Genomic DNA, 23,231 nt, shown 5'->3' on the forward strand with positions numbered 1-23,231 from the left:
TGTCTATAAAAGACAATTACTTGCTCTTATCTCCTAAACTGAGGAGGGAAGAGACGAGTGGTGATGTGCATCAGGAAGACACAATGGGACCTGGGGGGAGAGGGCGCAGTGGAGAGAGGGCCGAGGGGGGGCAGCAGGAGCCTGAGCGGCAGGGGCGGGGGAGGAGCGTCTCTCGGTCAAGGAAATGGCTGCCTGGAAACCAGCCAGGAATGGGACGGCCATCCCGCTGGGGAGGGGACGGCAGCCAGCCCCGCCTCCTTCTGTTGGCGCTGGGGCTGAGGACCCCTGTGGAGTTCAAGCCCTATTCAGTTGCACTTTGGGGGAGTAATATGATAACAATCACCATTGATTAGTCTGCGTGATCTGTGTGCCTAGGAGGAACATACGGCGGCTGCCGGGAGAGTGGTCCGGAGTTAGACGAACTGAGGTCTAAGCCAGCTCCTAGGCAATTTTCGTGAGCCCGAAAGCCTCAGTTTCCTCATCTGCAAAACAGGATGGATTGTTGTGTCCACCTCGTAGGGTTGTGATGAGGCTGAAGGGAGGTGATCTGGAGCACAGAGAACGCGGAGCCAGCTGCCTGGCGTTCCCGGCAGCTGTCGCTACTGGTGGGGGCACTGCGCGCACGCCACGCCAGTCCCCTCGGGAAAGGAGGAATGGCATTAGACCCAGAGGCCCAGCGAGGGCAAATGCCGTCCCCCCGGTCCCTGAGCTCACAGACGGCAGAGCCCAGGGTGGAATCGGGTTGGGTCCTCAGACCTGGGTGGATCGGAGGTCGCTAAGGAGATCGCACCTTCCCGGGTTAATCTTCCCAAAGCCTGGCCCTGACCCTATCATGCTCTTCCACAAGGACCCCTGTCAGCACTTGCACTGCCTGCAGAGCAAAGGGGTCACCCGTGGCTCGCAATCACGGCCCTCGGCCACCTGTTCCGGTCGCCACCAGCCCTCTCCACATGCCCGCACTCCATGTGTGGCTGCTGCTGCAAACCAGCTACGGGCATCCACTCTTCTGCTCTGCTGGGCACAGGTGCTTGTCTTTGCATGAACAATGCAGTCCACCCATCCATCCATTCACTCACTCACTCACTCACCCACATGTGGCCCAGTCATCGGTCAGCCTTGCTCTAAGACCCTGATGGAAGAAGTGGAATAAAAACAGGCGGCCAAGTGTGGACCCGATGACCCCACAATACAGTCTTGAAAGCTGGGCGAGGGTGTTGGGACCTGTTGGCCAACCTCCCATTTTCGCTGCCCTTGAATGCCCAAGCCTGAGCACCCTGTCTGTGCAGGATCCCGCCTATTCATTGCAGTCACGATTTTCAACCTTGGGTGGGCATCAGACTCTCTGGAGAGCTTGTTAAAAGTAGACCACTGGGCCCCACCCCTCGTGCCTGACTCAGCGGGTCTGCGGTGGGCCCTGACGACACACGTTTCCAACAGGTTCCCAGGTGCTGCTGATATGGCTGCTTGGGGGCCACGCTTTGACACCCAGTGCATGCTCCTCCAACGCGATGGTGCCTGCCAGTCACACGGTGTCTCCCGACACCCCTGAGAGTTTGGGGTTATTAGTGCCCTTGTAGGTGAGGAGAGGAAAGGTCAGCAGAAAGAGCAGGTGAGCAGTCCGAGGTCTCACCGAGTTTGCTCCAGAGCCGGGCCCGGTGCCAAGGCCTCTGGCCTCTGTCTGGCCAGCCTCAAAGCCCCTTCCACGCCTGCCTCCTGCAAACCGCAGCCCGACCACACCAGCCGCACCACCAACACGCACAGCTCCCACTCAGTGGCTGTTTACTATGGGCCAGGCCCTTAGCTAAGGCTTTGACACAGTTTGACTAATGCGCTCACGCCCACCCACGCTGTGAACTAAGGGATGTTCCATTCGCACTTCACAGGTGAGGAGTTTAAGTCCGGAGAGTCAGGCCACTCTCCCAAGGTCACACAGCGACTAGCTGACGAAACCTTCACCGAGACCCAGGGGCTTGGTTATGACGCCCATGCACGCCATCCTGTGCTGTCTTATCTAACAGGGGGGCTCTGATCAGGGCAGCTACCACTGACTAAGCGCCTCCTCTTTGCCTGGCTCCAGGCCAAATGTTTTATCCTGTTTAGTTCTCAGAACAAACCCCTGAAGAAGTTGTTACTGTCATTTTTAGCGATGAAAGACAGAGGCATACGCTAGCTGGGGAGTGCTGTGGCGCGGGTGGCCTCAGGCCGCGGCGCCGCCAGCCCGGAGGAAGGGTGGCCGAGGCAGGCTCCCACGGAGATGCCCGTGGAATTTCAAATGGCTCGCTGAGAGTCACGAGCAGAATGCCTCCCCTGTTCCCGGCAGATGGCTCTCGGAAAGTCTGGGCACATGTGGCAGAGGGGAAAACGCTGCCTGCAGCAGCGATGTTCCCAGCATCCTCCGACAATCCCGCGAAGGAGGAGCGCAGGTTCCCGGCAGCCACGCTGCAGCTGGCCCGAGTCCCAGGGGTGGGGAGAAGCGGGAAAAGGGGAGGGGAAGGCCTGGCCGTGCAGGTGCTTGGAAGGTGGCCCTGGTGTGCCTTCTGTCCCTTGAGCTGGCCTTTGGAAATCACTTCTCCCCCGTGTGTGGCCACGTGGCCCCCTCGGTGTTGGTCCTGACTCCTGGGCCTTCCTTACAACAGCGGCCTCTCTCTAGGCTGGGCGTCTTTTCTCCAGCCCCCCAACAGGTGAGCACGGGGTGCAGAGTCAGGACATCCGGGATTTAGCTCTGGCTCTGCCCGCTTCCAGCTACGGGACCCTGGCCCAGCCGTCTGACCACGCAGGGCATCAGGTCTGTGTCACCGTTGACCAGGTTCTGGGGTGCATCCTACCTTCTCTCACACACCTGATTTTCACTTCATCCTCCTGAGGATGCGGTGAGTTTTATGAAGAAAAAAATCAAGAGTTCCTGTTTTTTAAATCTGCCTGGGCAGTCTGGGACTTGTTTGGTTTTCGGTAAGGATATCTGTGTCAAACAATTCAAACCCCACTCCCCTGAGTCCTCTAAATCTACTCAGATGTGATGGGTTTCCCTCTCGGATAGAACATGGCTCTCCCGCACCCCCTCATGTGGCTTCCCATCAATACCTAGCTCTCACGAGCCCGTCCCACTGGACCCTCAGACCATCCCATCTCCCCAGGGGCTGGCCCACACCTCTGCCTCCCAGAGCCCACCGTGCAGAGGGGCCCCCATGGGGCTCAGTCTCTCCCTGGGCTCCCTTCTCCGTAGGCCTGCCCTGTGGGGAGCCTTAGCCTTGAACTTGCAAATGGGCCCAAGTGTTGGGATAGATGTACATGGAGAGGGGATAGGTCCAGAGTGGTGAAAAAGCTGCCTTTTTTTATCCTTCTTAGTTAAAAAAAAATCTTAACTTTTTTTTATTATAGAAGTGATAAAAACCTACGATGAATGCATTACAGAAACTGATATGCCACATATCATAGCTCAGCCTGGCCTACCATAAACACGCTCAGAACACTGACATTAGCCTGTAGTTGGGCAAAATCACCTAACACAGTGAGCACACTGCAGGGTATCGGCTGTTTACCCTTGTGATCATGTGCACGGCTAACAGGGAGCTGTGGCTGCCGCTGCCCAGTGTCACAGGGAAGTACTGTACAGCTTGTCACCAGCCCGAGAAAAGATCCAATTGCAAAAATCTGAAGTACGGTTTCACCTGACTGCTTATTGCTCTGGCACTACCTTAAAGTGAAAGTGGAGCCATCCTAAGTCCCTGTCTGTACACCATGTCATTGTTGGGATGTGCTCCACCTTATGTATTCCCCAAGGATGTACACTGAGGTCATTTGCAGTCTTCCCCTGTTATAAATAATGCTTCAATAAATAGCTCCTATCTACATCTTTGCTCACCTATGCACTGTCTCTTAGATAAACTCCTGGGCATGGACTTTTGGGTCAAAGCATGTGCTTGCTGTGAAATGTAACAGATTTTGCCCAACTGCTATTAACAAAAGAGATACCCACTTATATCACCCCAAAGCCCACATCTTTCTTATGCCAGTTCAGCTACGCTGTCCTGGGACACTTCCTCTCTTCTGGGTCTCGGAGTTGAGGATGTCCTAACCTGGCCCCCTGGAGGCGCTGTGCAAAACCTTCTGCTCCCTGCTGCTGCCACCTCTCATCCAAATTACCCTCACCCCTGTGTAAGATGAAAATCTCTCCCCATCACCTCTTATTTAATCCTGCCTCATGGGGCAGGAAGGAAAAATATATCAGCACCATCTGGGATGTGAGGGCCTGTGAGGTCAAGCAATTGGCCCAGGGTCCCCAGATGGATGGAAAGCGGATATGAGAAGCCAGTGTCCTGCCTTCTCATTGAGCACCTTTCCTGACACGACCCAAGACGGTGATGTAAGTCTGAGAAGAGCAGGGGAAAGGAAGTTCTATCAGATAGGAATTAATTCCACTAACAGTTATTTAAAACACCTGTTATAGGCGAGACACTGGGGTATAAAGATGTGACAAGATCCGCTCCCTGCCGCTAAGGAGCTCCGGGTCCCATGGGGAAGAAGGCCAACCCTTGGGTCACGTCAGGACGAGGTATCTGAAGCCACGCTGGGAGTGACGCTGGGCCGGCCTCAATCAGCACGGGTAGGGCTGAGCAGAGGCCCGCGACAGGAGCTGAGCCCAGGAGGATGAGGGCTGGCTGGCTAGACTGAGGAAAGGCGTTTCAGGAAGAGTGACAGCGTGTACCTCTGGAGGCGGGCCTGTGGCCTGTGAGCAGTCCTGTTTGGATGGGGGAGGTGGGCATCTATGGTTTGCTTTGCTCCACATTTATTCCCCCTTCTGCATACAGCGACGAGACTTTCCTTTGTGAAGCCAGCCCATGCCCATCTTCCTGGTTCCAGGACGGACATGTGACTGCAGCTGACCAATGAGAACACTGCTCGGGGATAGGCAAGGGACAAGCAGGCCAATGAGACACAACTTGGGGACTTGCATAGGAACAACGGGTGAGAAAAACTCTCCAATGGGCTGCTGAGTATTTCCACAGAGGGAAAGCCTGCCTAAGCAGGAAGCCAACCCACATGAAAGCAGAGCCAAGGGACTGAGAGGGACAGAGACTGAATGAGACGAGTTAGTCCCCGGATCCAGTGAGGCCTGGAGGGTCTATCTTGGAATTTCAGTTGTGTGGGCCAATCGGTTCCAATTTTTTGCTTAAAACATGTTGACTAGGATTTTGGCCACCTGTAACTAAGAGTCCAGAAGAACACAAGGGGCAAGAGGACAAGGGGGAGGGTGGAGAGATGAGCAGGGCCAGCTCACAGACTTAGGTGTCAGCCAGGCTGTGGAGTTAAACATTGTTCAGCCACCATAACCGGGAAGATCCTAACCGCTAAGCAGAACGTTGATAGTGCCTTTTGGGACAAAAATTTCTGCTGGCTAAGAGAGAAAGAATGAGAAAGAGGGGGCGGGGGGAAAGTGTCAATGACTCTTCTAGAAATTTCAGAGCCTTTAGGACATCTTTTCTGGGGTTTTCCCATCCGGATAGATGGCCTAGTCTGAAATTGGAGCCTCATTATTAATCCATTGGTGCTGATGGCATGTATCAATTTATCTTAATTTCTGAAAATACACTCAGCTTTTCAGACCAGTCTCTTTCCTCTGTTACTGAGAAGAAAAATCAGAGGGAATTTGGCCCTCCGTAAATGCCCCACTCTGGCTGAACTAGAACACCTGGCATTTCAGAGAGGCGTTGCCAGCAGATGAGTGAGCTGTCCTGTCCCCTCAGCGCTGTGACAGGCTGTCCACAGGGGCCTCGGAGACAATGTGGTAGCAGATGGGCTGTTACGGGCTCTGGGAACGCACGTTCTCAAAGCCAGGAGAGAGGGGGCTGAGCGAGACAAGTCTGCCTTTCAGGCCGGGAGCCTCCTCATTGTATGCTCTTCTTTCCCCTCGAGAGTGAAGGGCATAATTGGATCAAATGGAAGCAAGAACCAGCCTCATTACCCCTCCCAGATGAGAGGCTTCCAAAATGGCTTCATTACTAAGTTTTTTGTAAATAAACTGTGGAGGAAAGGCCATTTGTAGTGCTGTGACTGCCTGATGAGCATCATTAGATGGGTCTTTAAAAAATACACAGAATGAAATCACTTTGGGTTTAGGAACTGCATTGTGCAAATCTTTCTCCATTCACTGTTCTCCATGTAGTGTGAGTTTCTGAAGGGGCGCTTCTTGAGCAGGGAGGCTGGTTCTGGCCGGCGACACCCTTGCTCTGACTATTAAACCAACAAATATTTATTAAGTTTCTTCTCTGTGTCAGACAGCCCTTCTGGTACTTGGGATACAGCAATAAGTGAAATACACAAAGATCCCTACCCTAATGAAGTTTACATTCTGGTGAGAACTCAGAACACAGATGTGCCCGTTTCTGGAAACAAACTTGGCAGCAAACTGCATGCATCAATTTGTTTAGTTGATGACTGAGGAACCGTGAAGTTAGAACTCTTCTGATTCCTTGTGTGTGATTTCACTGTACCCATAAGGATGTGCCATTTGGAAAACTAGATTGCATGGGCAAGGGTCACTAAGTAAATGACGCACGGCACATATACCACCACTCACTAAACCTGCACCCGTGGCAGACATCGCTCATCAGTCACCGCTCTTGTTCTGATTAGCAGAGCCGCGGCCTCGGAATACATATCAACACATAGCTGGAGCAGCCCTTACCGACGGACCAGCGTTATCTGGGCAAGGAAACCTAGGTGCTGTTTCTGACTTAGGCTGCTATTAATTCAGTTCACTGAGAGGCTGCAGAATATTCCAGTAAATTAAGAATAATACCAGGAGGAGGCAAATACTGAGAAGAAAAGGTGAGAGATTGCAGTCCATTTCTCAGGCTGGGTTTTCCCAAGTGCTCTTCTCGGATGCCCCTGCCGAGGCCCCGCAGAATACGGCAGGTCAGGGCACGGGCCCTGCAGCCGGCAGACCCGGGTCCAGGGCCTGGTTCCGTGGCTTCCAACTGCGGGGCCCTCGGCTGGCGCCCCACATGCCCCCCTGGGCGATGGGTATAATACTGATAACGCCCCACTAGGGCGGGGGCGAGGATTGCATATGCCGACACGTGTGCAGGGCGTGGCCCAGGCCCTGTGGGCAACCCAGGTGTGGCGCACCAGGGCGGTCGCACGGCTGTTTACAGCTGGCACCTGCGCCCACTGCTGGTGCTCGTGTCCTCAGAGCTGTTAAATATTTTCAGTGTCACCCCTGGGTACTAACATCAGTTTTATTTAGGGGGCTGGTCCCCTTTCGGGAGATGATTTCAGAACTCCGGAGGTGGAACGGACACATTACCATCGCTGCTCATGTTCCCCAGTTCTGAGCTGCTCCACCAGCGATGACAGGGGCGGTGAGGGTAATGGAAATAACTTTTTATGTTCTCTATTGAGAAGCATCTAACAAGCACGGTCCCATTTAATCCTCTCAACATCCCTGCGAGGATTAAAGTGCCACTAAACCCATTCTATGGAAGCAGAAAGTGAAGCTCAGCGGGGCGAGCATTCCTTGCCCAGGATCACACAGCTGGTAGGAAGTGGCAGAGCTAGGACCTGACTTAGGCAATCTGACCCCGGCACTGACTGTCAGCTGCTGTGTGTGACAACGGTCCTTTGCGTTAAAAAAATGATGTCTGATTCAGCTGTGTGTTCACAGGGCTTGGCCCAGTAACAGCCGCAGGTCAGCCCTCGTGAGCTGGGGATGTGAGAACCAATCCTCTGCTGACTGCGGGGGCACAGGACAGGCCAACCTTCCCCTCGGAGGGGCCTGTTCTTCACCTGAGATACACACAGGGTCCTGCAAATGAAGGGAGAATGTGACTTCTTCACCTTAGGAGCCCCGAGGCCTCCAGCCTTTCCAGGCTCAGAAAGGCACCAGCGGGCAGCCGGCTGGGACAGGGGCCGAGGAGGCTTCCGGAGAGCGGCTCACCTTGAATGAGATTTCATACTGCTCGCCTCCCCAGATCTCCAGGCCTGGGTCGTACCCGCCCAGCTCCCAGAACCACTTCCGATCCACGGCGAAGAGTCCACCGGCCATCACGGGAGACCTGGCAGGGAAGGAGAGCGTGCTGTGAAGACGGGGACCCGATGGCCAGTGCTCCGAGGGCACTCTGCTCCCGCTGCTCCCCTGGGGTGGTGCCCTCTGCTGCTCCAGGAACGCAGCCCCCGGGTCTCGCAGGGAATCCAAGGCCCTTCTGAGAGAGGGCCCCGGCTTTTTCCTTCCTTACCTGCACTTCCCTTCATAAAGGCTACATCTTAACCAAGTGGGCCCAAAAGTCCTTATGTGGTTACCACTAAAGATTGTTGTGAAACGAAATCACAGTACTTTCGCCCATGGGCCTTGCAGCTGCATCACGTGTCTCTCTCCAGTCCTCCCGCTATATGGATGGTCTGGACCAGGCCTTCCCAGGCCTGACTGGGCTGCAGAATGTCTTAGAGGTGAGAAACTGACAGCTCCCTGGACCCTTCCCCAGCCCCACAAAACAGCACCTGGGGGCGGACGTCTAGGAACCTGCGCTTTCGCACATGCTGCCCTGAGGATTCTGTCAGTGCGGCTCAGGCGGTTGTTCCGCTGAGAGCTGATAGGAGCCACAATCTGATCTTTCAGTTAAACGGGGCTAAGGTGAGCGCCACTCCTTCGTTCTCTCGGTTTACTCACTGAGTGCCAGCTGGGAAGCAGACACAGGAGGGAGAGAGAGGGAAATCAGAGCTGGGCTGGGGCTTCGGGGGGTGCCGGGGTGCCAGGGTGGCTTCCTCAGGATGGAGGGATCCAGAGACGACAGGTGGGGTGCAATAAGGGCCTCCCGGGGGTGCAGACAGCACTACAGGAGCGGGAAAGGAGGGACTACCTGCCTCGGGGTCTTGGGGGTGAGGAGGAGGCTGAGGGCAGACCAAGGAAGGATGCTCAGAGGGCATGGCATCTGCGGTGGGTTTGGATACGTGGGGACTTGGGGGAGGGGAAGGCACTCAGGAGAAAATGTTAGGAGGAAAGGTACAGAGATGATAAATTTTGGGGTGCCATGGGGAGGGAGCAGGGGATCAGCACGGCATCGTGCCAGGCCCGTGGGGACACCTGCTGTGACCTGCTCCAGTCTCCGATGGCGCCTCACTCAGGGCCAGCATCTGGGAGGGCCAACAGTGTGTGCTGTGTGCAAACCTCTCAGAGTGGCCGTGTCCCTGTCTGGCTCCACAGGCAAACCCCAACCTTCAAACCAAAAAAGCATTGCAGCAGTGCCCTCCACGTCCCCTCTGGGCCCCGGGAACTGCAAGCTGACAGCGAGTGGACTGAACGAAAAATCATGCACGCATCCCAAGCTTCCCGTGCCCCAACAGAGCCGGAGGGGACTCCTTTCAAAGGGGATCCCGCGGGCTATTCGCTGAAAGCTTAGATATCCCAGGGGCATACCGAACTAATTTATTAATGAAACAACCTCATTCCTCGCATTGACCTCACAAGGTACACCCCATCATTACCATCCAATTTAACGCATGTAGAAACCAGGGAACAGACAGGTACCTCGCTCAAGGCCTCACAGCTACTGGGCAGGATTGAAACCTCTAACCCATGCTGCGGCCCGCACCCGTCACGGTCACGGCACACTGCCTCCTGCCGGGAAGGAACGCTCAAGGAGCCGGTGACGAGTGAAAGGACAGGGGATCAGAAATGGGGGGACCCTCACCGCGGCCTCAGCTCCCCTTAACCTGCGGTGTGACCTGCGATGAAGGGTTTAACCACTGAGCCCCCTGCTGCCCGCGACAGCGGCCACTGGCCACGGGTGGCTGCCGAGCCCTGGGAGCGGGGCTGGCGGGTCCGAGGAGCGCCGGAGCGTAAGGCGCACGGCGGGCTTCTGCGACTGAGGGTGGAGACAGGCGCAAAAGAGACCTCGTGAGTAATTTCAAAGGTTGGTTACTTGCTGAAATGAGAGCATTTTAGATACTCTGGGTTAGATGAAGTATATTACCAAAATAAATTCCACCTGCTTCTCTTCAGCTTTTTAAAAAGCATTTTGTCATTTATTTATTTATTATTTTTTACTGTATTTTTTCCCATTACCGTTTAACGCTCCTCCCCCGCCCCACCATCATCACACTGTTGTCCACGTTCACGAGTTCTTTTTCCTTTTTGCTCGAGTCCTCCACCTCCTAACCTCCCCCCAGCCCGCCCCGCTCCACCGCAATAGCTGTCATCCTCCTCTCCATCTATGAGTCTGTCTCTATTTTGCTTCTCTTCAGCTTTTTTAAATGGGTACTTAGAACTTTAAAAGTACATAGGACTTGCATTATATTTCTGCTGGACGGTGCTAAGTTAACCTCTTTGAGCCTGCACTGAGCTCTACACAGTGGGCCTATAGTGACACTTGCTAGCTCATCTTGCTAGGATATTTCTGAAAGTATCCAGGACTATGAGAAAATAAGGAGTCAACGGTATCAGCTCTCCTTTGTCTTCTGAAGGTTGTGGGGTTTGGGTTTTCTGGCTGGAGCCTTAAATACGTTGCTTGGAGGGGCACAGCGATCTGACTCTGCGCTTCATGAGAAAGCAAACCCAAGACTCTGTACACAAAAATCAGCCTGGGCGGACGCCAGGGGCAGGGGCTGAGGAGCTGCCTTCTTGGGAGCTGCCTCACACAGGTAGGCTGCTGGCCTTAAGGTGTTTTGGATGCCCGAGGCTTTGACTCCAGAGGGAGGCCTCTCCTCCAGCCTGGTCTATTTCCTGCGTTTCAGCAGTAACACCAACAATTCTGAGTTCTAGTGTGTGCCACTCACTTCACTGACATTATCTTCAACTCTCACAATGCCCTATTACTAGTCCTCTTTTCAGATGGAGGAATTTGAAATTCAGAAATGCTACATACTCTGCTCAAGGGCACGCAGTTAGTAAGCGGATGAGCTGCGATTCAAACCAGGCCGGCCGCCACAGCCCAAGTTTCTCAACTGTCTTCACACCGCACTGTGCCTACTGATCACCCTGTGCTGGCTCTGTGGGGGGCGTGGGAAATAGCAGGATTTCTCAGGTGGCCCCTCCCCTTGGTTTTGTCCAGGTGCAATACAGAAGAGAGACTTCTGGAAGGAATGGGAGGATACAAAGGAGGGAGAGACCCTCACAAAGCATCTAGGCCAGTGGCTCTCAACCTTGGCCACACACCAGTATCAGCTGGGAGCTTCAAAAAATAATGATGTCCAGATCTCACCCCCAGACTCCGGCATCATTGGTCTAGGGGGTGCCCTGGGGTGGGCTTTTTGGTTTGTTTTTTGATAAACTCCGCATGTGAGGTCAATCGGGACCCAGGGTGGAGTGTGGCTGCCCCAGGGGCGGGCCGCCCCTGCACCACGCAAACGAGGAGGCAGAGGCCCTGGAGGAAACCAGCTGGGCCTCTGCTACTACCCAGCTGGGCCACCTGAGAGTGCCCTTCCCTCATCCTGCAGGGAGGACGATGCGGGCCCAGATGTACCTTACGTTCCTTTCAAATCTTAGGGCCTGTGAATCAGCTCAAGGCAACGGGTTAAACCCTCCAGGGGGTTCTGGTTCCTTTGAAAACCCCAATTTTCTGGGGCAGCCCATTCTGGCCTCAACCTCTACTATGTGTCCTCTTGGGCAAGTGCCGTTCCCTCTCAGCACTGGCTAGGAAGGGCTCTCCCAGTGTGTTGGACCACGTGGAGGATACAGGAGCTCAAGAGGAGAACACACATCTGACCTACCAGGGGCACGGAAGCTCCACTCATGCTCCCCACTCTCAGCTCACGCTACTCCATCGCCCCAGCCACCTTCCATTCCCTCAGGGAAGCCCCCCTGAGCCTGTGCTGGGGCCCACCGCGCTGGGGGCCCCTTTAAGAACCCTGGGTGTGCACTGCGCCCGTGAAGATGGCTCAGCTGCCAACAAGCCCCTTTCTCAGGTGGGGAGGGTGGGGGGCACACAGAAGCTGGGGTTCACTGGGAGGTTTGGTAGACAGAGTAATGCTCCCCCCAAAAAGTCAATGTCCTAATTCCTGGAACCGGTGAATGTGTTACCTAACACAGCAAAGGGACTTTCCAAATGGGATTAAGGTCCTCGAGATGGGGAGAGTACCTGGTAGGCCCAATGCAATCACCAGGGGCCTTATAAGTGAAAGCAGGAGGCAGAGTCAGAGAAGTGGGTGTGATGATGGAATGATGGAAGCAGGGGGCGGGGGGATGGGGGAGGGATGGGGAAGGGGGCAGAGAGAGAGACAGAGACAGAGAGAGGGAGGGAATGGGAAGGAGAGATATGGGAGGATGGGGAAAGACTGGGAGGTTTGAAGCTGCCATGCTCCTTGCTGGCTCTGAAGATGAAGGAAGGGGCTGCGAGTCCAAGAATGCGAGCAGCCTCCCGAAGCTGGAAAAAGCGTGGAAATGGACTCTCGTCTGGAGCATCCAGAGGGAGTTAGCCCTGCTGACACTGTGATTTTAGGCCAGTAAGAATCATTTCAGACGTCTGACCTCCAGGATCTTAAAAGAATAAATTTGTGGCTTTTTTTGGAAGCCAGTAAGTTTGTGGTAATTTATTGCTGCAGCAATTAGGAAACTAATCCAGCAGGAGAGCCTTGTACCCAAAGATCTCCTCCACGCCTCCAGCAGGAGAGCCATTATGGCTCATGTGGCAGCTGCAGGATAGGGGGACCACAGTGCAAGGAAAGACTCTTCCGTATCTTCAAGTACCGGGGGACGGGGGGAGACTGAGCTCTGTTTCTCCTCAGCCACTCGCTCACTGTGCACTGTGGTGGGGGTGGGGGAGCTCAGACTCCCCCTCTGTAAGAGGTTGGAGTCCAGGGCCTGTAGGTTCCTTCTAGCTTCCACATTCGAGATGCTATGAGTCCGGCCCACATCCCTCAAACTTCCGCCTGAGGAAGTTCGGCAGGGATGAGCTGTTGTTTCCCTACCATTTCCACTAAGGTGTAATAGAATGATGGGAAACTTGGCTCCCGGGGCAAACAGACCTGCACGTGTATCCAGCCTTCGCCACCTCAACACTGTGTGACCTAGGCAAGTTGCCAGACCTCTTGAACCTTAGTGTCCATGTTGGAAAATATGCATAATAATTTAAATAACAACTGAGAGGATTAAAAACAATCAGGTTGTAATGTGCTCAGCACACGGCACCTGGCACTTAGAAAGTGTTCAGTAAGTGGTGGTGGTGGGGATGATGATGATGATGATGATGATGGTGATGATGGTGATTACAACTGGGTGCCAGGCTTGAGGTGGGCAAGGAAGAAGTGACCAGCTTGGCGGTCCATGAGCTGAGGCTCTGTGACAAGCTAGGATGGGCTGTGCTTGTGGTTGGGGACGTCTGCCCTGGCCCCTCTGCACTTGCCTTTTGGGGGAGGCGGTGATCCTGAGCTGTGTGTGTTGGGGGTGGGGGTCACTGCGTCAGCCGCTGGAACCAGCCTGGGTCGCTTGTACTTACTCAAATGGGTCGCTGGGGTCGGCCTTCTGCAGTTCTGGAGGGATGGGGATCCGCTTATAGTACATCTCCCAGTCAAAGGCGCCCCGCATGGCATCCCCTGCCTGCGTCTCATACCGGAAGTCATCGTGGTCAATCACATCAATCATCGGGCACACGATGGTCTTGCGGTTCCGAGCGATGCGGTCTGAAGAAGCCAAGAGAAGCCCATTAGGGAGACAGGGTGGGGGCGCAGCTAAGCGCACAACCTGTTCTGCAGCTTATTTGCATTTTTAACATGGTCCCTGGGTGACTTCTCTGAACACTTGAGCTTGAGTATCCTGGAGAGGAAGGGAGGGCGCAGGCTTGAAGCCAGATGGACCAGGGCTCCTATCCCAGTCCTGATGCCTAAGACAAGGACACTGGGTCAGCTACATAGCTAATATCTCCAAGCCCCTGCATTCTCCTCTGGGGTTGTCAGTGAGCTGTTACCGCGGATGATGTGCCATGAGGAGCAGGTGGGCTGAGCCGGGGGCCTAGCAGCTTCGGGCCAGGAGTCAAGTCCAAGACTTGGAATGAGGAGCCTGGGAGGGTCAGAGTCAGTTGGCTGCCGCCACTGTTTACCAACCCCCCCACGCCAGCCCCCACCCCAGACCCAATGAATCAGAGTCTCTGGGGTGGAGATAGAGCAGCCTTGTGACAGGCTCTGTGGGGGCTGAAAAAGCTTCTCCAGGGAAAGAGCTAGAGAAGGGCCTCCCTTCCTAATTATTCATGCCCCCATTCAGGGGATTTCACTTCCAGGGAGGGTGTGGGTGAGGACAGAGCGCTCTATGGGGTGTGGCCAACGGTGAGAGCTATGACGTCAAGGCTGCGTCAGAGGGGCTGCGTTCGGTGCTGTGCTCACCTGCGGACAGGGCAGAACGTCCAGGTTCGAATCCTGGTTTTATCACCTACAAGCAGCAGAACCCTGGAAAAGGTTACCTGATGCCTCTGAGTCTCGGTTTCCTGGCTGACCAAATGGAGGAAGGCAGCTCCTATCTCATGGGGTCTCTGAAGGCTGAGTGGGACCATGAGGCCAAGAGGCTTAGCATGTGATCAGCACCCCCAACATCCTCCGTGACCAGGACTGCTGGAAGCAGCTCAGAAGCAGGCACTGGAAAGCTGGGCATCTCCCTCATTCTCTTTGCTGCTCAGTTTTCTCATTTGCTCAATGTAGATAATAATGCCTGGCCTGCCTGTTCTACCACATCACCATCCAATTTGAATGGGGATGTGGCCTAAAAAGCTAGGAGACTAGCAGAGTTATGATGATGATGATGATGATGACGACGACGACAATGACGACGATGATGATGGAGGAAATGATAATCAGTAGTGGTTCTCCTTTGGTGGGGCTGAATCCTGCTCACTCAGAAATGTTGCTCTCCGAAGAAGGCAGAAGGAGCAGTGTACAGAGATGTGAATGGTTTCAGAGACAAATGCCATAATGGGCTCTGTCTGCTGATCATGTCAGCAAGGCAGACTTTTAAATCTGCACCACCGGTTCACATTTCTATTGCAAAAAGGAGAAAAAGAGGGGAATGCTTCTTCCAAGTATGCCTGTGGATTATGAAAATTACCCTCATATATTTCCATAGAAATAGCTAAGGGCTCTTTAGACGACCAGCGCAGCTCCCTGCCCCACCGCTCCATTCTCTTTATGAGTCACGGAATGACCCAGCAAATGAGTTGCTCCTTCAGGACTATAAATTAGCCTATTTATGGTGAGTCTTTTTTCTTTTTTGTTCTTTTTCAGTAATGAGAGGCAGAAACAGACCTCAGACCTCTTGGCTTCATTAAATAAACAGTTTACCAGAACACTGGGGTTATAGCCTTTTCCTAACCCAGTAGGATCCTGGACCACTGGGGTCAGAAGCACATAATCTAACACTGAAGTCCCATGCTGATCTGTGTTGGGGCACACCTTGCTGGGTTATCTCACTTACCTGTGTGGAGTTTGCTTTCTGCCCTCACCTCTGAATGGTGGCCTAACCTGTGCTCCTCAAAGTGTGACCTGGGACCAGCAGCACTGGTATTGCCTGGGTGCTGGTTTGAAATGCAGTTTTGCGGGCCCCAGCCTGGACCTCTAGACTCAGGAACTTGGGGGCGGGGCCTGGCACTCCATGTTTTACCAAGTCTTTCAGGTGGTTCTTGTGCTTGCTCAAGGTCACCCTAAACCTCAGTCCTCTTTGGTCCCTCAGAATTCTGTTATAGAGAGCACACCCATCCGCCTCTGAGGAGTCCCCCTGTCTCTCTTAATTAATAACTCTTCCCCAATCTGCCTCTATTGCCGGACTCCCAGTCTCAGTGGGACACTTCCTCTTCAATGCCCAACTCTGCACCAATTCACTGCCTTTATCAAAGCTGAATTCTTCAGGGTTCAGGCCTGGCTCTCCAACCAGCTACAAAGCACCAGCATCCAGTCCTCATGCCTCCCTTCTGTCCTTGGGGCTAAGGTGGACGACTCCTGGATCGTGCTGCCCTCGTCTACAGCCCTGCCCTGACAGCTGTCAGAAACTCTCCAGAGAGGAAATGAGTTTAGGGGGGCAATGTGGAATCACAGACTTTGGAGTGAGACAGATGGTAACTATGACAGCTATGGCCTAGGGGAATAAGTGAGTCACTCAATACCTCTGACCTCCAGTTTCTTCTACTACCTTGGGTCCAAGAGGCTTACTGCGTGATCTATGCATGATGCAGATAGGTTTGACCGGCATAGTTTTGTAAGAATTAGCAATAGCGCTTGCAACCTTCCTAGCTCACAGTAGCAGCGCAGTGAGCAGTAACTGTTCTAAGTTGATATGATCATGTTCCCCCGGAGTTTGGCTCTTAATGGTACACAGGCTTAACTTTCTCGGGGACATATCATGTCACTAGAAACTAATGTGCTTTATGACTTTGGGCAAGTCCCTTGCCCTGTCTCTGAGTCTCAGCACTCTTCTCTGTAAAATGAAGAGCCAGGACGGAACGGGTTTCTAAGGTCTCTTTGAGCACTCTGAACTTCTGCACCGCCTGTGGCACCTGGCACTGTGCTGGCTGTATCTCGAGTGGGTAAGGGAACCCTTGTGGGTGACTTCCTGCAGAAGGCTGGGGCCACTGGAGGCTGGCTCATTCCAGGCTACGTACTTTGTCTTGAGAGGCTCTCTTACCGAGCAAGGGAGGGAGCCAATTGACATTGGCTTCACAGTGTGAGTCCAGGAAGGTGATGACATCCCCAATTGCTGCCGAGGCCCCTAGCATCCGGGTCCTTATCAGACCTTCCCGTTTCTTGGTTCGGAGAATCCTCACACTGGGGAAATGGGCCATGTAGTCTTCAAGTGGCTTCTTCAGGTGTTCTGGGAGGGAGAAAGAAGAAGACAGGTGGACGACGGATAAGAAGAGCTGCTTAGTAATCATTCTTGTGGCCTCCTCTCCCTTACATGTGCACTGCACTTCAGAGTTCAGACACAGCTTCCCGATACGTGGCCCCCCTGCACCTTTCAGATAGGGCCAGGAAGGGCAGGGACCACCACCTGTGTCCTGCAAAAGGGGAAACTGAAACTCACAGGGGTCCAGGGACAGCGCCAGACCTGGAACGCAGAGATCTTCTGTGAGCAGCTGTGGTTTTTGCCTGGCTGGGGACCCACTCCCACATTTTCTGGTAACAATACTCCAGTTTTTCTGTGGGGAACTGTTCCTCTCATTCTCAGCCCATCAGACTTGGGTGGGGCTGGCCCCATCCGCTGGTTCCGAGGAGAAGGAGCATGTAGCTTGGGCCTGACCAGTCAGGGCCTTCCCGCCCCTTGGCCTCAGTGATTGGTCCAGCAGATGGCCAAGTGACCTGATTTGCCCAAATAATAAATCCTGGGAGTTTTTTCAGAACTACTGAAAAAAAACAAGGCCCTTTCTTTTCGCTATAGTTAGTTATTGCTGGCCATAAGTCTGGCGCTGCTGGTGACATCCTTGGCAAAATGAGGTGATGAGCAGGAGGGTCTGCTGAGACTGAAGCCCAGGTGTAAAGAGAGAGTCAAGAGATGAAGAGAGACATTATCCTGATGACATTCTGGTTTCTCCGATCCCCCCCGTGCACGACGCAGATAGGTTTCTAGGTGCTCTTCTTACGCCTAACACCAAATTCCTCTTTTTACTTATTCTAATGTCAGCTGCATTTCTGCCCCATGTGTAAAAAACTTATTTAGAGTAAATCTGAAAAACAGTCTATTTCTACTAAATGCTGGTGTCTTTTACCTCCAGAGTTTGCATCCTTTATGAAAACTCTAGTATGAATACAAAAAACTATACATAATATTTAAGATGTATGCTTTCTCATCATTTCTAGTGTAAGAGAATTCCTAGCTAGAACAATTGGTAAGATAAATAAATAAAATGCTTAAAAATTAGAAAGAAAGAGATAGTAATGTCTTTAATTGTAAATGACATGATTGTTTACATAGAAAATCCTCAGAAATCTACAAAAACTAAACCTAATAGGTAAACTTAACATGGCTTCAGGATATAGGTCAACGTTTTCAAATCAATTATATTCCTATTTACCAGCAAATAAGAAGAACCATTGGAAAATGCAATTAAAAATGGTAAAAATATCTTTTACAATTTAATGAAAGAAGTACAAGTTGTATACTTAGAAAACTACAAAACATTGTTGAAAGGAATTAAAGACCAAAATAAATGGACAGAGAGTTCAAATTCTTGGACTGGATGACTTAATATTGTTAAAATGGTAATAATACCTCCCATATGGACCTATAGATTCATGTTTAAAATCACAACTGATATCTTTGCAGAAATTGACAATTGGCAGCTGATCCTAAGAATTATGAACATGCAAGGGATAAAGGGATCCAGAATAGCTAAAAGAATCTTTTGATTATTTGTACATGAATGTTTATAGCAACACTATTCACAAAAGCCAGATGTTGAAAATAACCCAAGTTCCTAATGCTTCATGAATGTATAAACAAATACAGAACATATCCATACAATGGACTATTACTCAGCTATAAAAAGGAATAAAGAACTAATACATGCTACATCACGGATAAATCTCAAAAACATACTAAGTAAAAGAAGCCAGACACATTGTATGATTCCATTTGTATGCAATTACAGAATCGGTAATCCGCAAGGACAGAAAGCAGATGAGTGATTAGCAGGGGCTGGGGTCAGGAGAATGGGGAGTGACTACTTAATGGACATAGGATTTCCTTTTGGGATGATAAAAATATTTTGAAACTAGATAGAAGTGATGGTTGCACAACACTGTGAACGTTCTAAATGCCAATTAATTGTATACTTGAACATGGTTAATGTTATGTGAATTTTTCCTCAATTAAAAAAATGGATAAAGGATATAAACGGCCAATAAGCAAGTGAAAAAATGCTTATCATCATTACTCACCAGGGAAATGCAAATCAAAATCACAATGGGGTACCGTACTACTTTACATCCACAAGGATTGGTATAATCCGAAAGCCAGATGATACGTGTTGACAGGGATGTGGGGAAATAAGAATCTTCGTATGTTGTTGGTGGGAATGTAAAATGGTGCAGCCAACCTTAGACAACAGTCTGGCAACTTTCTAAACAGTACAATACATTTATAACCCAGCAATTCCACTCCTAGGTATATATCTAAAAGAAATGAAAACGTATTTCCACACAAAAACTTACACACTCATGTTCACAGCAGCAATATGCATAATAGCAAAAAATTGAAAATCATCCAAATGTCCATCAAATGATGAATGGATAAACAAAATGTACAATAGTATGGCCATACAAAATAGGATGCTATTTTGCAACAAAATAGGAACAAGCTATTACAATAATATGGACGAGCCTTAAAAATATTATGTTAGGCTAAGTAAGTCAGGCACATAAGACTAGATAGTATATGATTCTATTTATGTGAGATTTCTAGAAAGGTAAAACTATAGAGAGAGAGAGGAAATCGGTGGTTTCCTGAAGCTGGGTTGGGCTGATTTCAAACAGGCACAGGGAAACTTTCTGGAGTGATGGACATATTCTCAAACTGGATTATGGTGATAGTTTCGTAACTGTATAAATTCACTTAAAAACACATTGAACTACAGACTTAAAGTGGGTGATTTTTATAGTATGTAAATTATATCGCTATGAGGCTGTTACATCCTAAAGAAAAAAAAAATCAATTGCATTTGTGTGTACTGGCAAAACACAATTGGAAAGTACAACAAAAATAGCATTTATAATAGTCTCATATATAAGAACCCAAATAAATGAAGAAATAAATAACATTTATAGATTATAAGACTCCATATGAGAGCCAGTTTTCAGCCCAGAAATAAACACACAACTTTATGATCAATTAATATTTGACAAAGGAGGCAAAAACATACAAGGGAGTAAAGATAGTCTATTCAATAAATGGTGCTGGGAAAATTGGACAGATACCTGCAAAAAAATGAAACTAGATCATCTTCCTACTCCATATACAAGAATAAACTCAAAACAGATAAAAGACTTAAATGTTAGATTGAAACCATAAAAATCCTAGGAAAAAACACAGGCAGTAAAATCGCAAACATTTCTCATAGCAATATTTTTTTCTGATATATCACCTTGGGCAAGGGAAGCAAAATATAAACAGGACTATATCAAACTAAAGGTTTTTGCACAGCAAAGGAAATCATCAACAAAATGAAAAGGCAACACACCAAATGGGAGAGCATATTTGCTAATGATACATCTGAAAAGGGGTTATTAATACCCAAAATTTACAAAGAACTCATTCAACTCAACATCAAAAAACAAACAACCCAATTAAAAAATGGGCAAAGGACCTGAATAGACACTTCTCCGAAGAGGACATACAGAGTCCAGACACATGAAAAGATGCTCAACGGCACCAATTATTAGAGAAATGCAAATTAAAACCACAATGACATATCACTTCACACTGTCAGAATGGCTCTCATCAATAAATCAACAAACAACAAGTGCTGACGAGGATGTGGAGAAAAGGGAACCCTTGTGCACTGCTGGTGGGAACGCAGGCTGGTGCAGCCACTGTGAAGGCAGTATGGAGTTGTCTCAAAGAATTACAAATGGAATTGTCTTATGATTCAGCGATCCCCCTTCTGGGAATATATCCAAAGAAACCCAAAACATTACTTTGAAAGAATATATGCATTCTTATGTTCACTGCCGCCTATTTACAAGAGCCAAAATTTGGAAGCAGCCCCAGGGTCCCTCAGTAGATGAGTGGATAGCAAAGCTGTGGTACGTTTACCCAATGGAATACTACCAGACATAAAAAAGAAGAAATCTTACCTATTGCAGCAGTGCGAATGGACCTGGAAAGTATGAAGCTAAGTGAAGTAAGCCAGCCAGAGAAAAACAAGTACTGTGTGACTGCTCCTATATGTGGAATCTAATGAACAACAACAAAAAAACTAACGAACAGAATAGAAACAGACTCATAGATACAAAAAAGAGACTGACAGTTGCCAGAGAGGAGGGGTGTTGGGGGGCTGGGTTAAAAAAGGTGAAGGGATTAAGCAAAGAAAAACAAATTTAGACAACAGATTACCAGAGGGGAAGGCGGTGGGGGGAGGTAAAAGAGTATAAAGGGGGGATAAATAGTGATGGAAGGAGACTTGGGATGGTGAACACACAATACAGTGTACAGATGATGTATTACGGAACTGTACACTTGAAACCTATATAACTTTATCAACCAATGTCACTAATAAATTCAATAAAAATAATAAAAGAGCCAGACCTCAAACTGATCTATAAATTCAACGCAACCCCAATAAAATCACAGCAGACTTTAAAAAAAAATTGACACCTTGGTTCTAAGATTTCCATGGAAATGCAAAGAACCTAGAGTTGTCTAAACAATCTTGAAAAAGAAAAATAAAGTTCAAGGACTGACACTGATTTCAGAAACTTATTATTGTAAGGCCCAAACAACCAAACTAGTGTGGTACCGGCAAAGAATAAACAAAGGAAAGGAGTCAAAAGAACACAATGGAGGGACCAGCAGTAGACCCACATATACATGTTGTTGAGTGATTTTTGACAAAGGCACGAAGACAATTCAATGAGGAATTAAAAGAAATTTCAACAACTTCTGCTAGAGCACCTGGGTACAAGTATGAAAAAAGGTAAACCTCAACCGCCTACCTCATACCATATACAAAAAATAATTATAGATGGATCATAGACTTAAACATAAAGGCTAAAGCTATAAATCTTCCTGAAGAAAATACAGATTATCATTGTGAACTTGGGGTAGGAAAGAATTTCTTAGGACATAAAAGCACTAATTTATAAAAAAATGATAGTCCTGCCTGGTGTGGCTCAGTGGATTGAGTGCTGGCTTGAGAACCAAAGGGTCGTCGGTTTGATTCTCAGTCAGGGCACGTACTTGGGCTGTGGGCCAGGTCCCCGATGGGGGGTGCACAAGAGAGGCAACCACACAATGATGTTTCCCTCCTTTTCTCCCTCCTTTCCTCTCTCTGTAAAAATAAATAAATAAAATCTTTAAAATAATGATAAATTGGACTTGATTAATACTAAGAACTTCCTCTTCAAAGCTTACTCATCAAAAGATGCCAATTAGAAAATGACAACGTAGGCAACAGTCCAGAATATATAAAGAATTACTACAAGGTCAATAACATGAATATAACCAATTAAAAAATGGGCAAAAACTTGCAAAGGCATTTCACAAAAGAACTGATATACAAATGGCCAATATGCATGTGAAAAGGCTCAACACCATTTCTTATCACAGAAACAGAAACTCAAAGCCTGAGATACCATTACTACACATTCCTCAGAACAGCCAAATTAAAAGCAGGAACAGTATCAGGTATGGGGAGGAGGGGAGCGATTGGGACACTTACTCACTCACTGCTGGTCCAGCCACTTTGGGAAGCTGTGTGACTGCTTCTTATAAAGCAGAATGACACTATCCTATGCCCAGCAATTTCGCCCCTAGGGATTTCACTCAAGAGAAATGAAAACACACAGGCACAGAGAATGAGAATGTTACATAATTTTATTCATAATAACCCCGAAATAGAAACAATTTAAATGTCTATCAACAGGTGAATGGATAAACTACCAAACCATGGTAGAGTCATGCAAGAGATTCCTACGAAGCAATGAAAGGAAAAAATTTATGGTACATCTAACCACATGGATGAATTTCAAATTTATTATACTGAATCAAAGAAGCTAGATACAAACAGAACCTAGGGCATGATTCATTGGAAGTTCATCGACAGCCCAAATGATCTACGAAGACTGAAGTAAGAACAGTGTTTGCCCTTGGGCTACGGGGATTGACTAGAAGAGACCTTGAGGGACCTTTCTGGGGTGAGGCAACTTCTATATCTTGATAGGGGTGCTGGTTTCCCAGCTGTATACATTTGGTAAACCTCATGGAATTGTATACTTAAGATATCTGTACATTTTCTTCACTGTTCGTAACTTTTAGCTCTATTTAAAAAATATTGATCAAAACACACATTCTCCTAACGGGGAAGTTGGAGTGACGTGAAGAGTCGCTGACTGGGGACCAGGGGGATTGGGCCGTGCTCCCCTATCTGGCCAAGTGAGCCCAACACTTATTTCCTCTGGGTCTCGGCACCATCTCTGAAATCGTCCCTGGGCCCAGGCCTCGCAGAAGCCCAGGTGGCTCATGGCTGGGGCTGGTGGGCTTTCTGCCCTTGCCAGCCTGCGGGGTGATCACCTTCCCTAACAAAAGCCCAGATCGTGCTCTGAATTCACTCCGT

General features: G+C 49.7%; 1 protein-coding gene across 1 annotated transcript in view; it reads right to left on the reverse strand.

Moving 5' to 3' along the window:
• GALNT10 (polypeptide N-acetylgalactosaminyltransferase 10) overlaps positions 1–23,231 on the reverse strand; it is a 175,452-nt gene that overhangs the window by 13,417 nt on the left and 138,804 nt on the right. Inside the window, exons 5-7 of the mRNA XM_054568136.1 lie at positions 16,592–16,777; positions 13,428–13,611; positions 7,937–8,054 (exon numbers count right to left, since the gene is read on the reverse strand). Coding sequence (XP_054424111.1) covers positions 7,937–8,054; positions 13,428–13,611; positions 16,592–16,777 — 488 coding nt within the window. The remainder of the gene's footprint in view (positions 1–7,936; positions 8,055–13,427; positions 13,612–16,591; positions 16,778–23,231) is intronic.

Source organism: Pteronotus mesoamericanus, unplaced genomic scaffold (assembly GCF_021234165.1).
Source record: "Pteronotus mesoamericanus isolate MK-2021 breed Mesoamerican mustached bat unplaced genomic scaffold, CSHL_Meso_final contig_2, whole genome shotgun sequence".
NCBI classification, from domain to species: domain Eukaryota; kingdom Metazoa; phylum Chordata; class Mammalia; order Chiroptera; family Mormoopidae; genus Pteronotus; species Pteronotus mesoamericanus.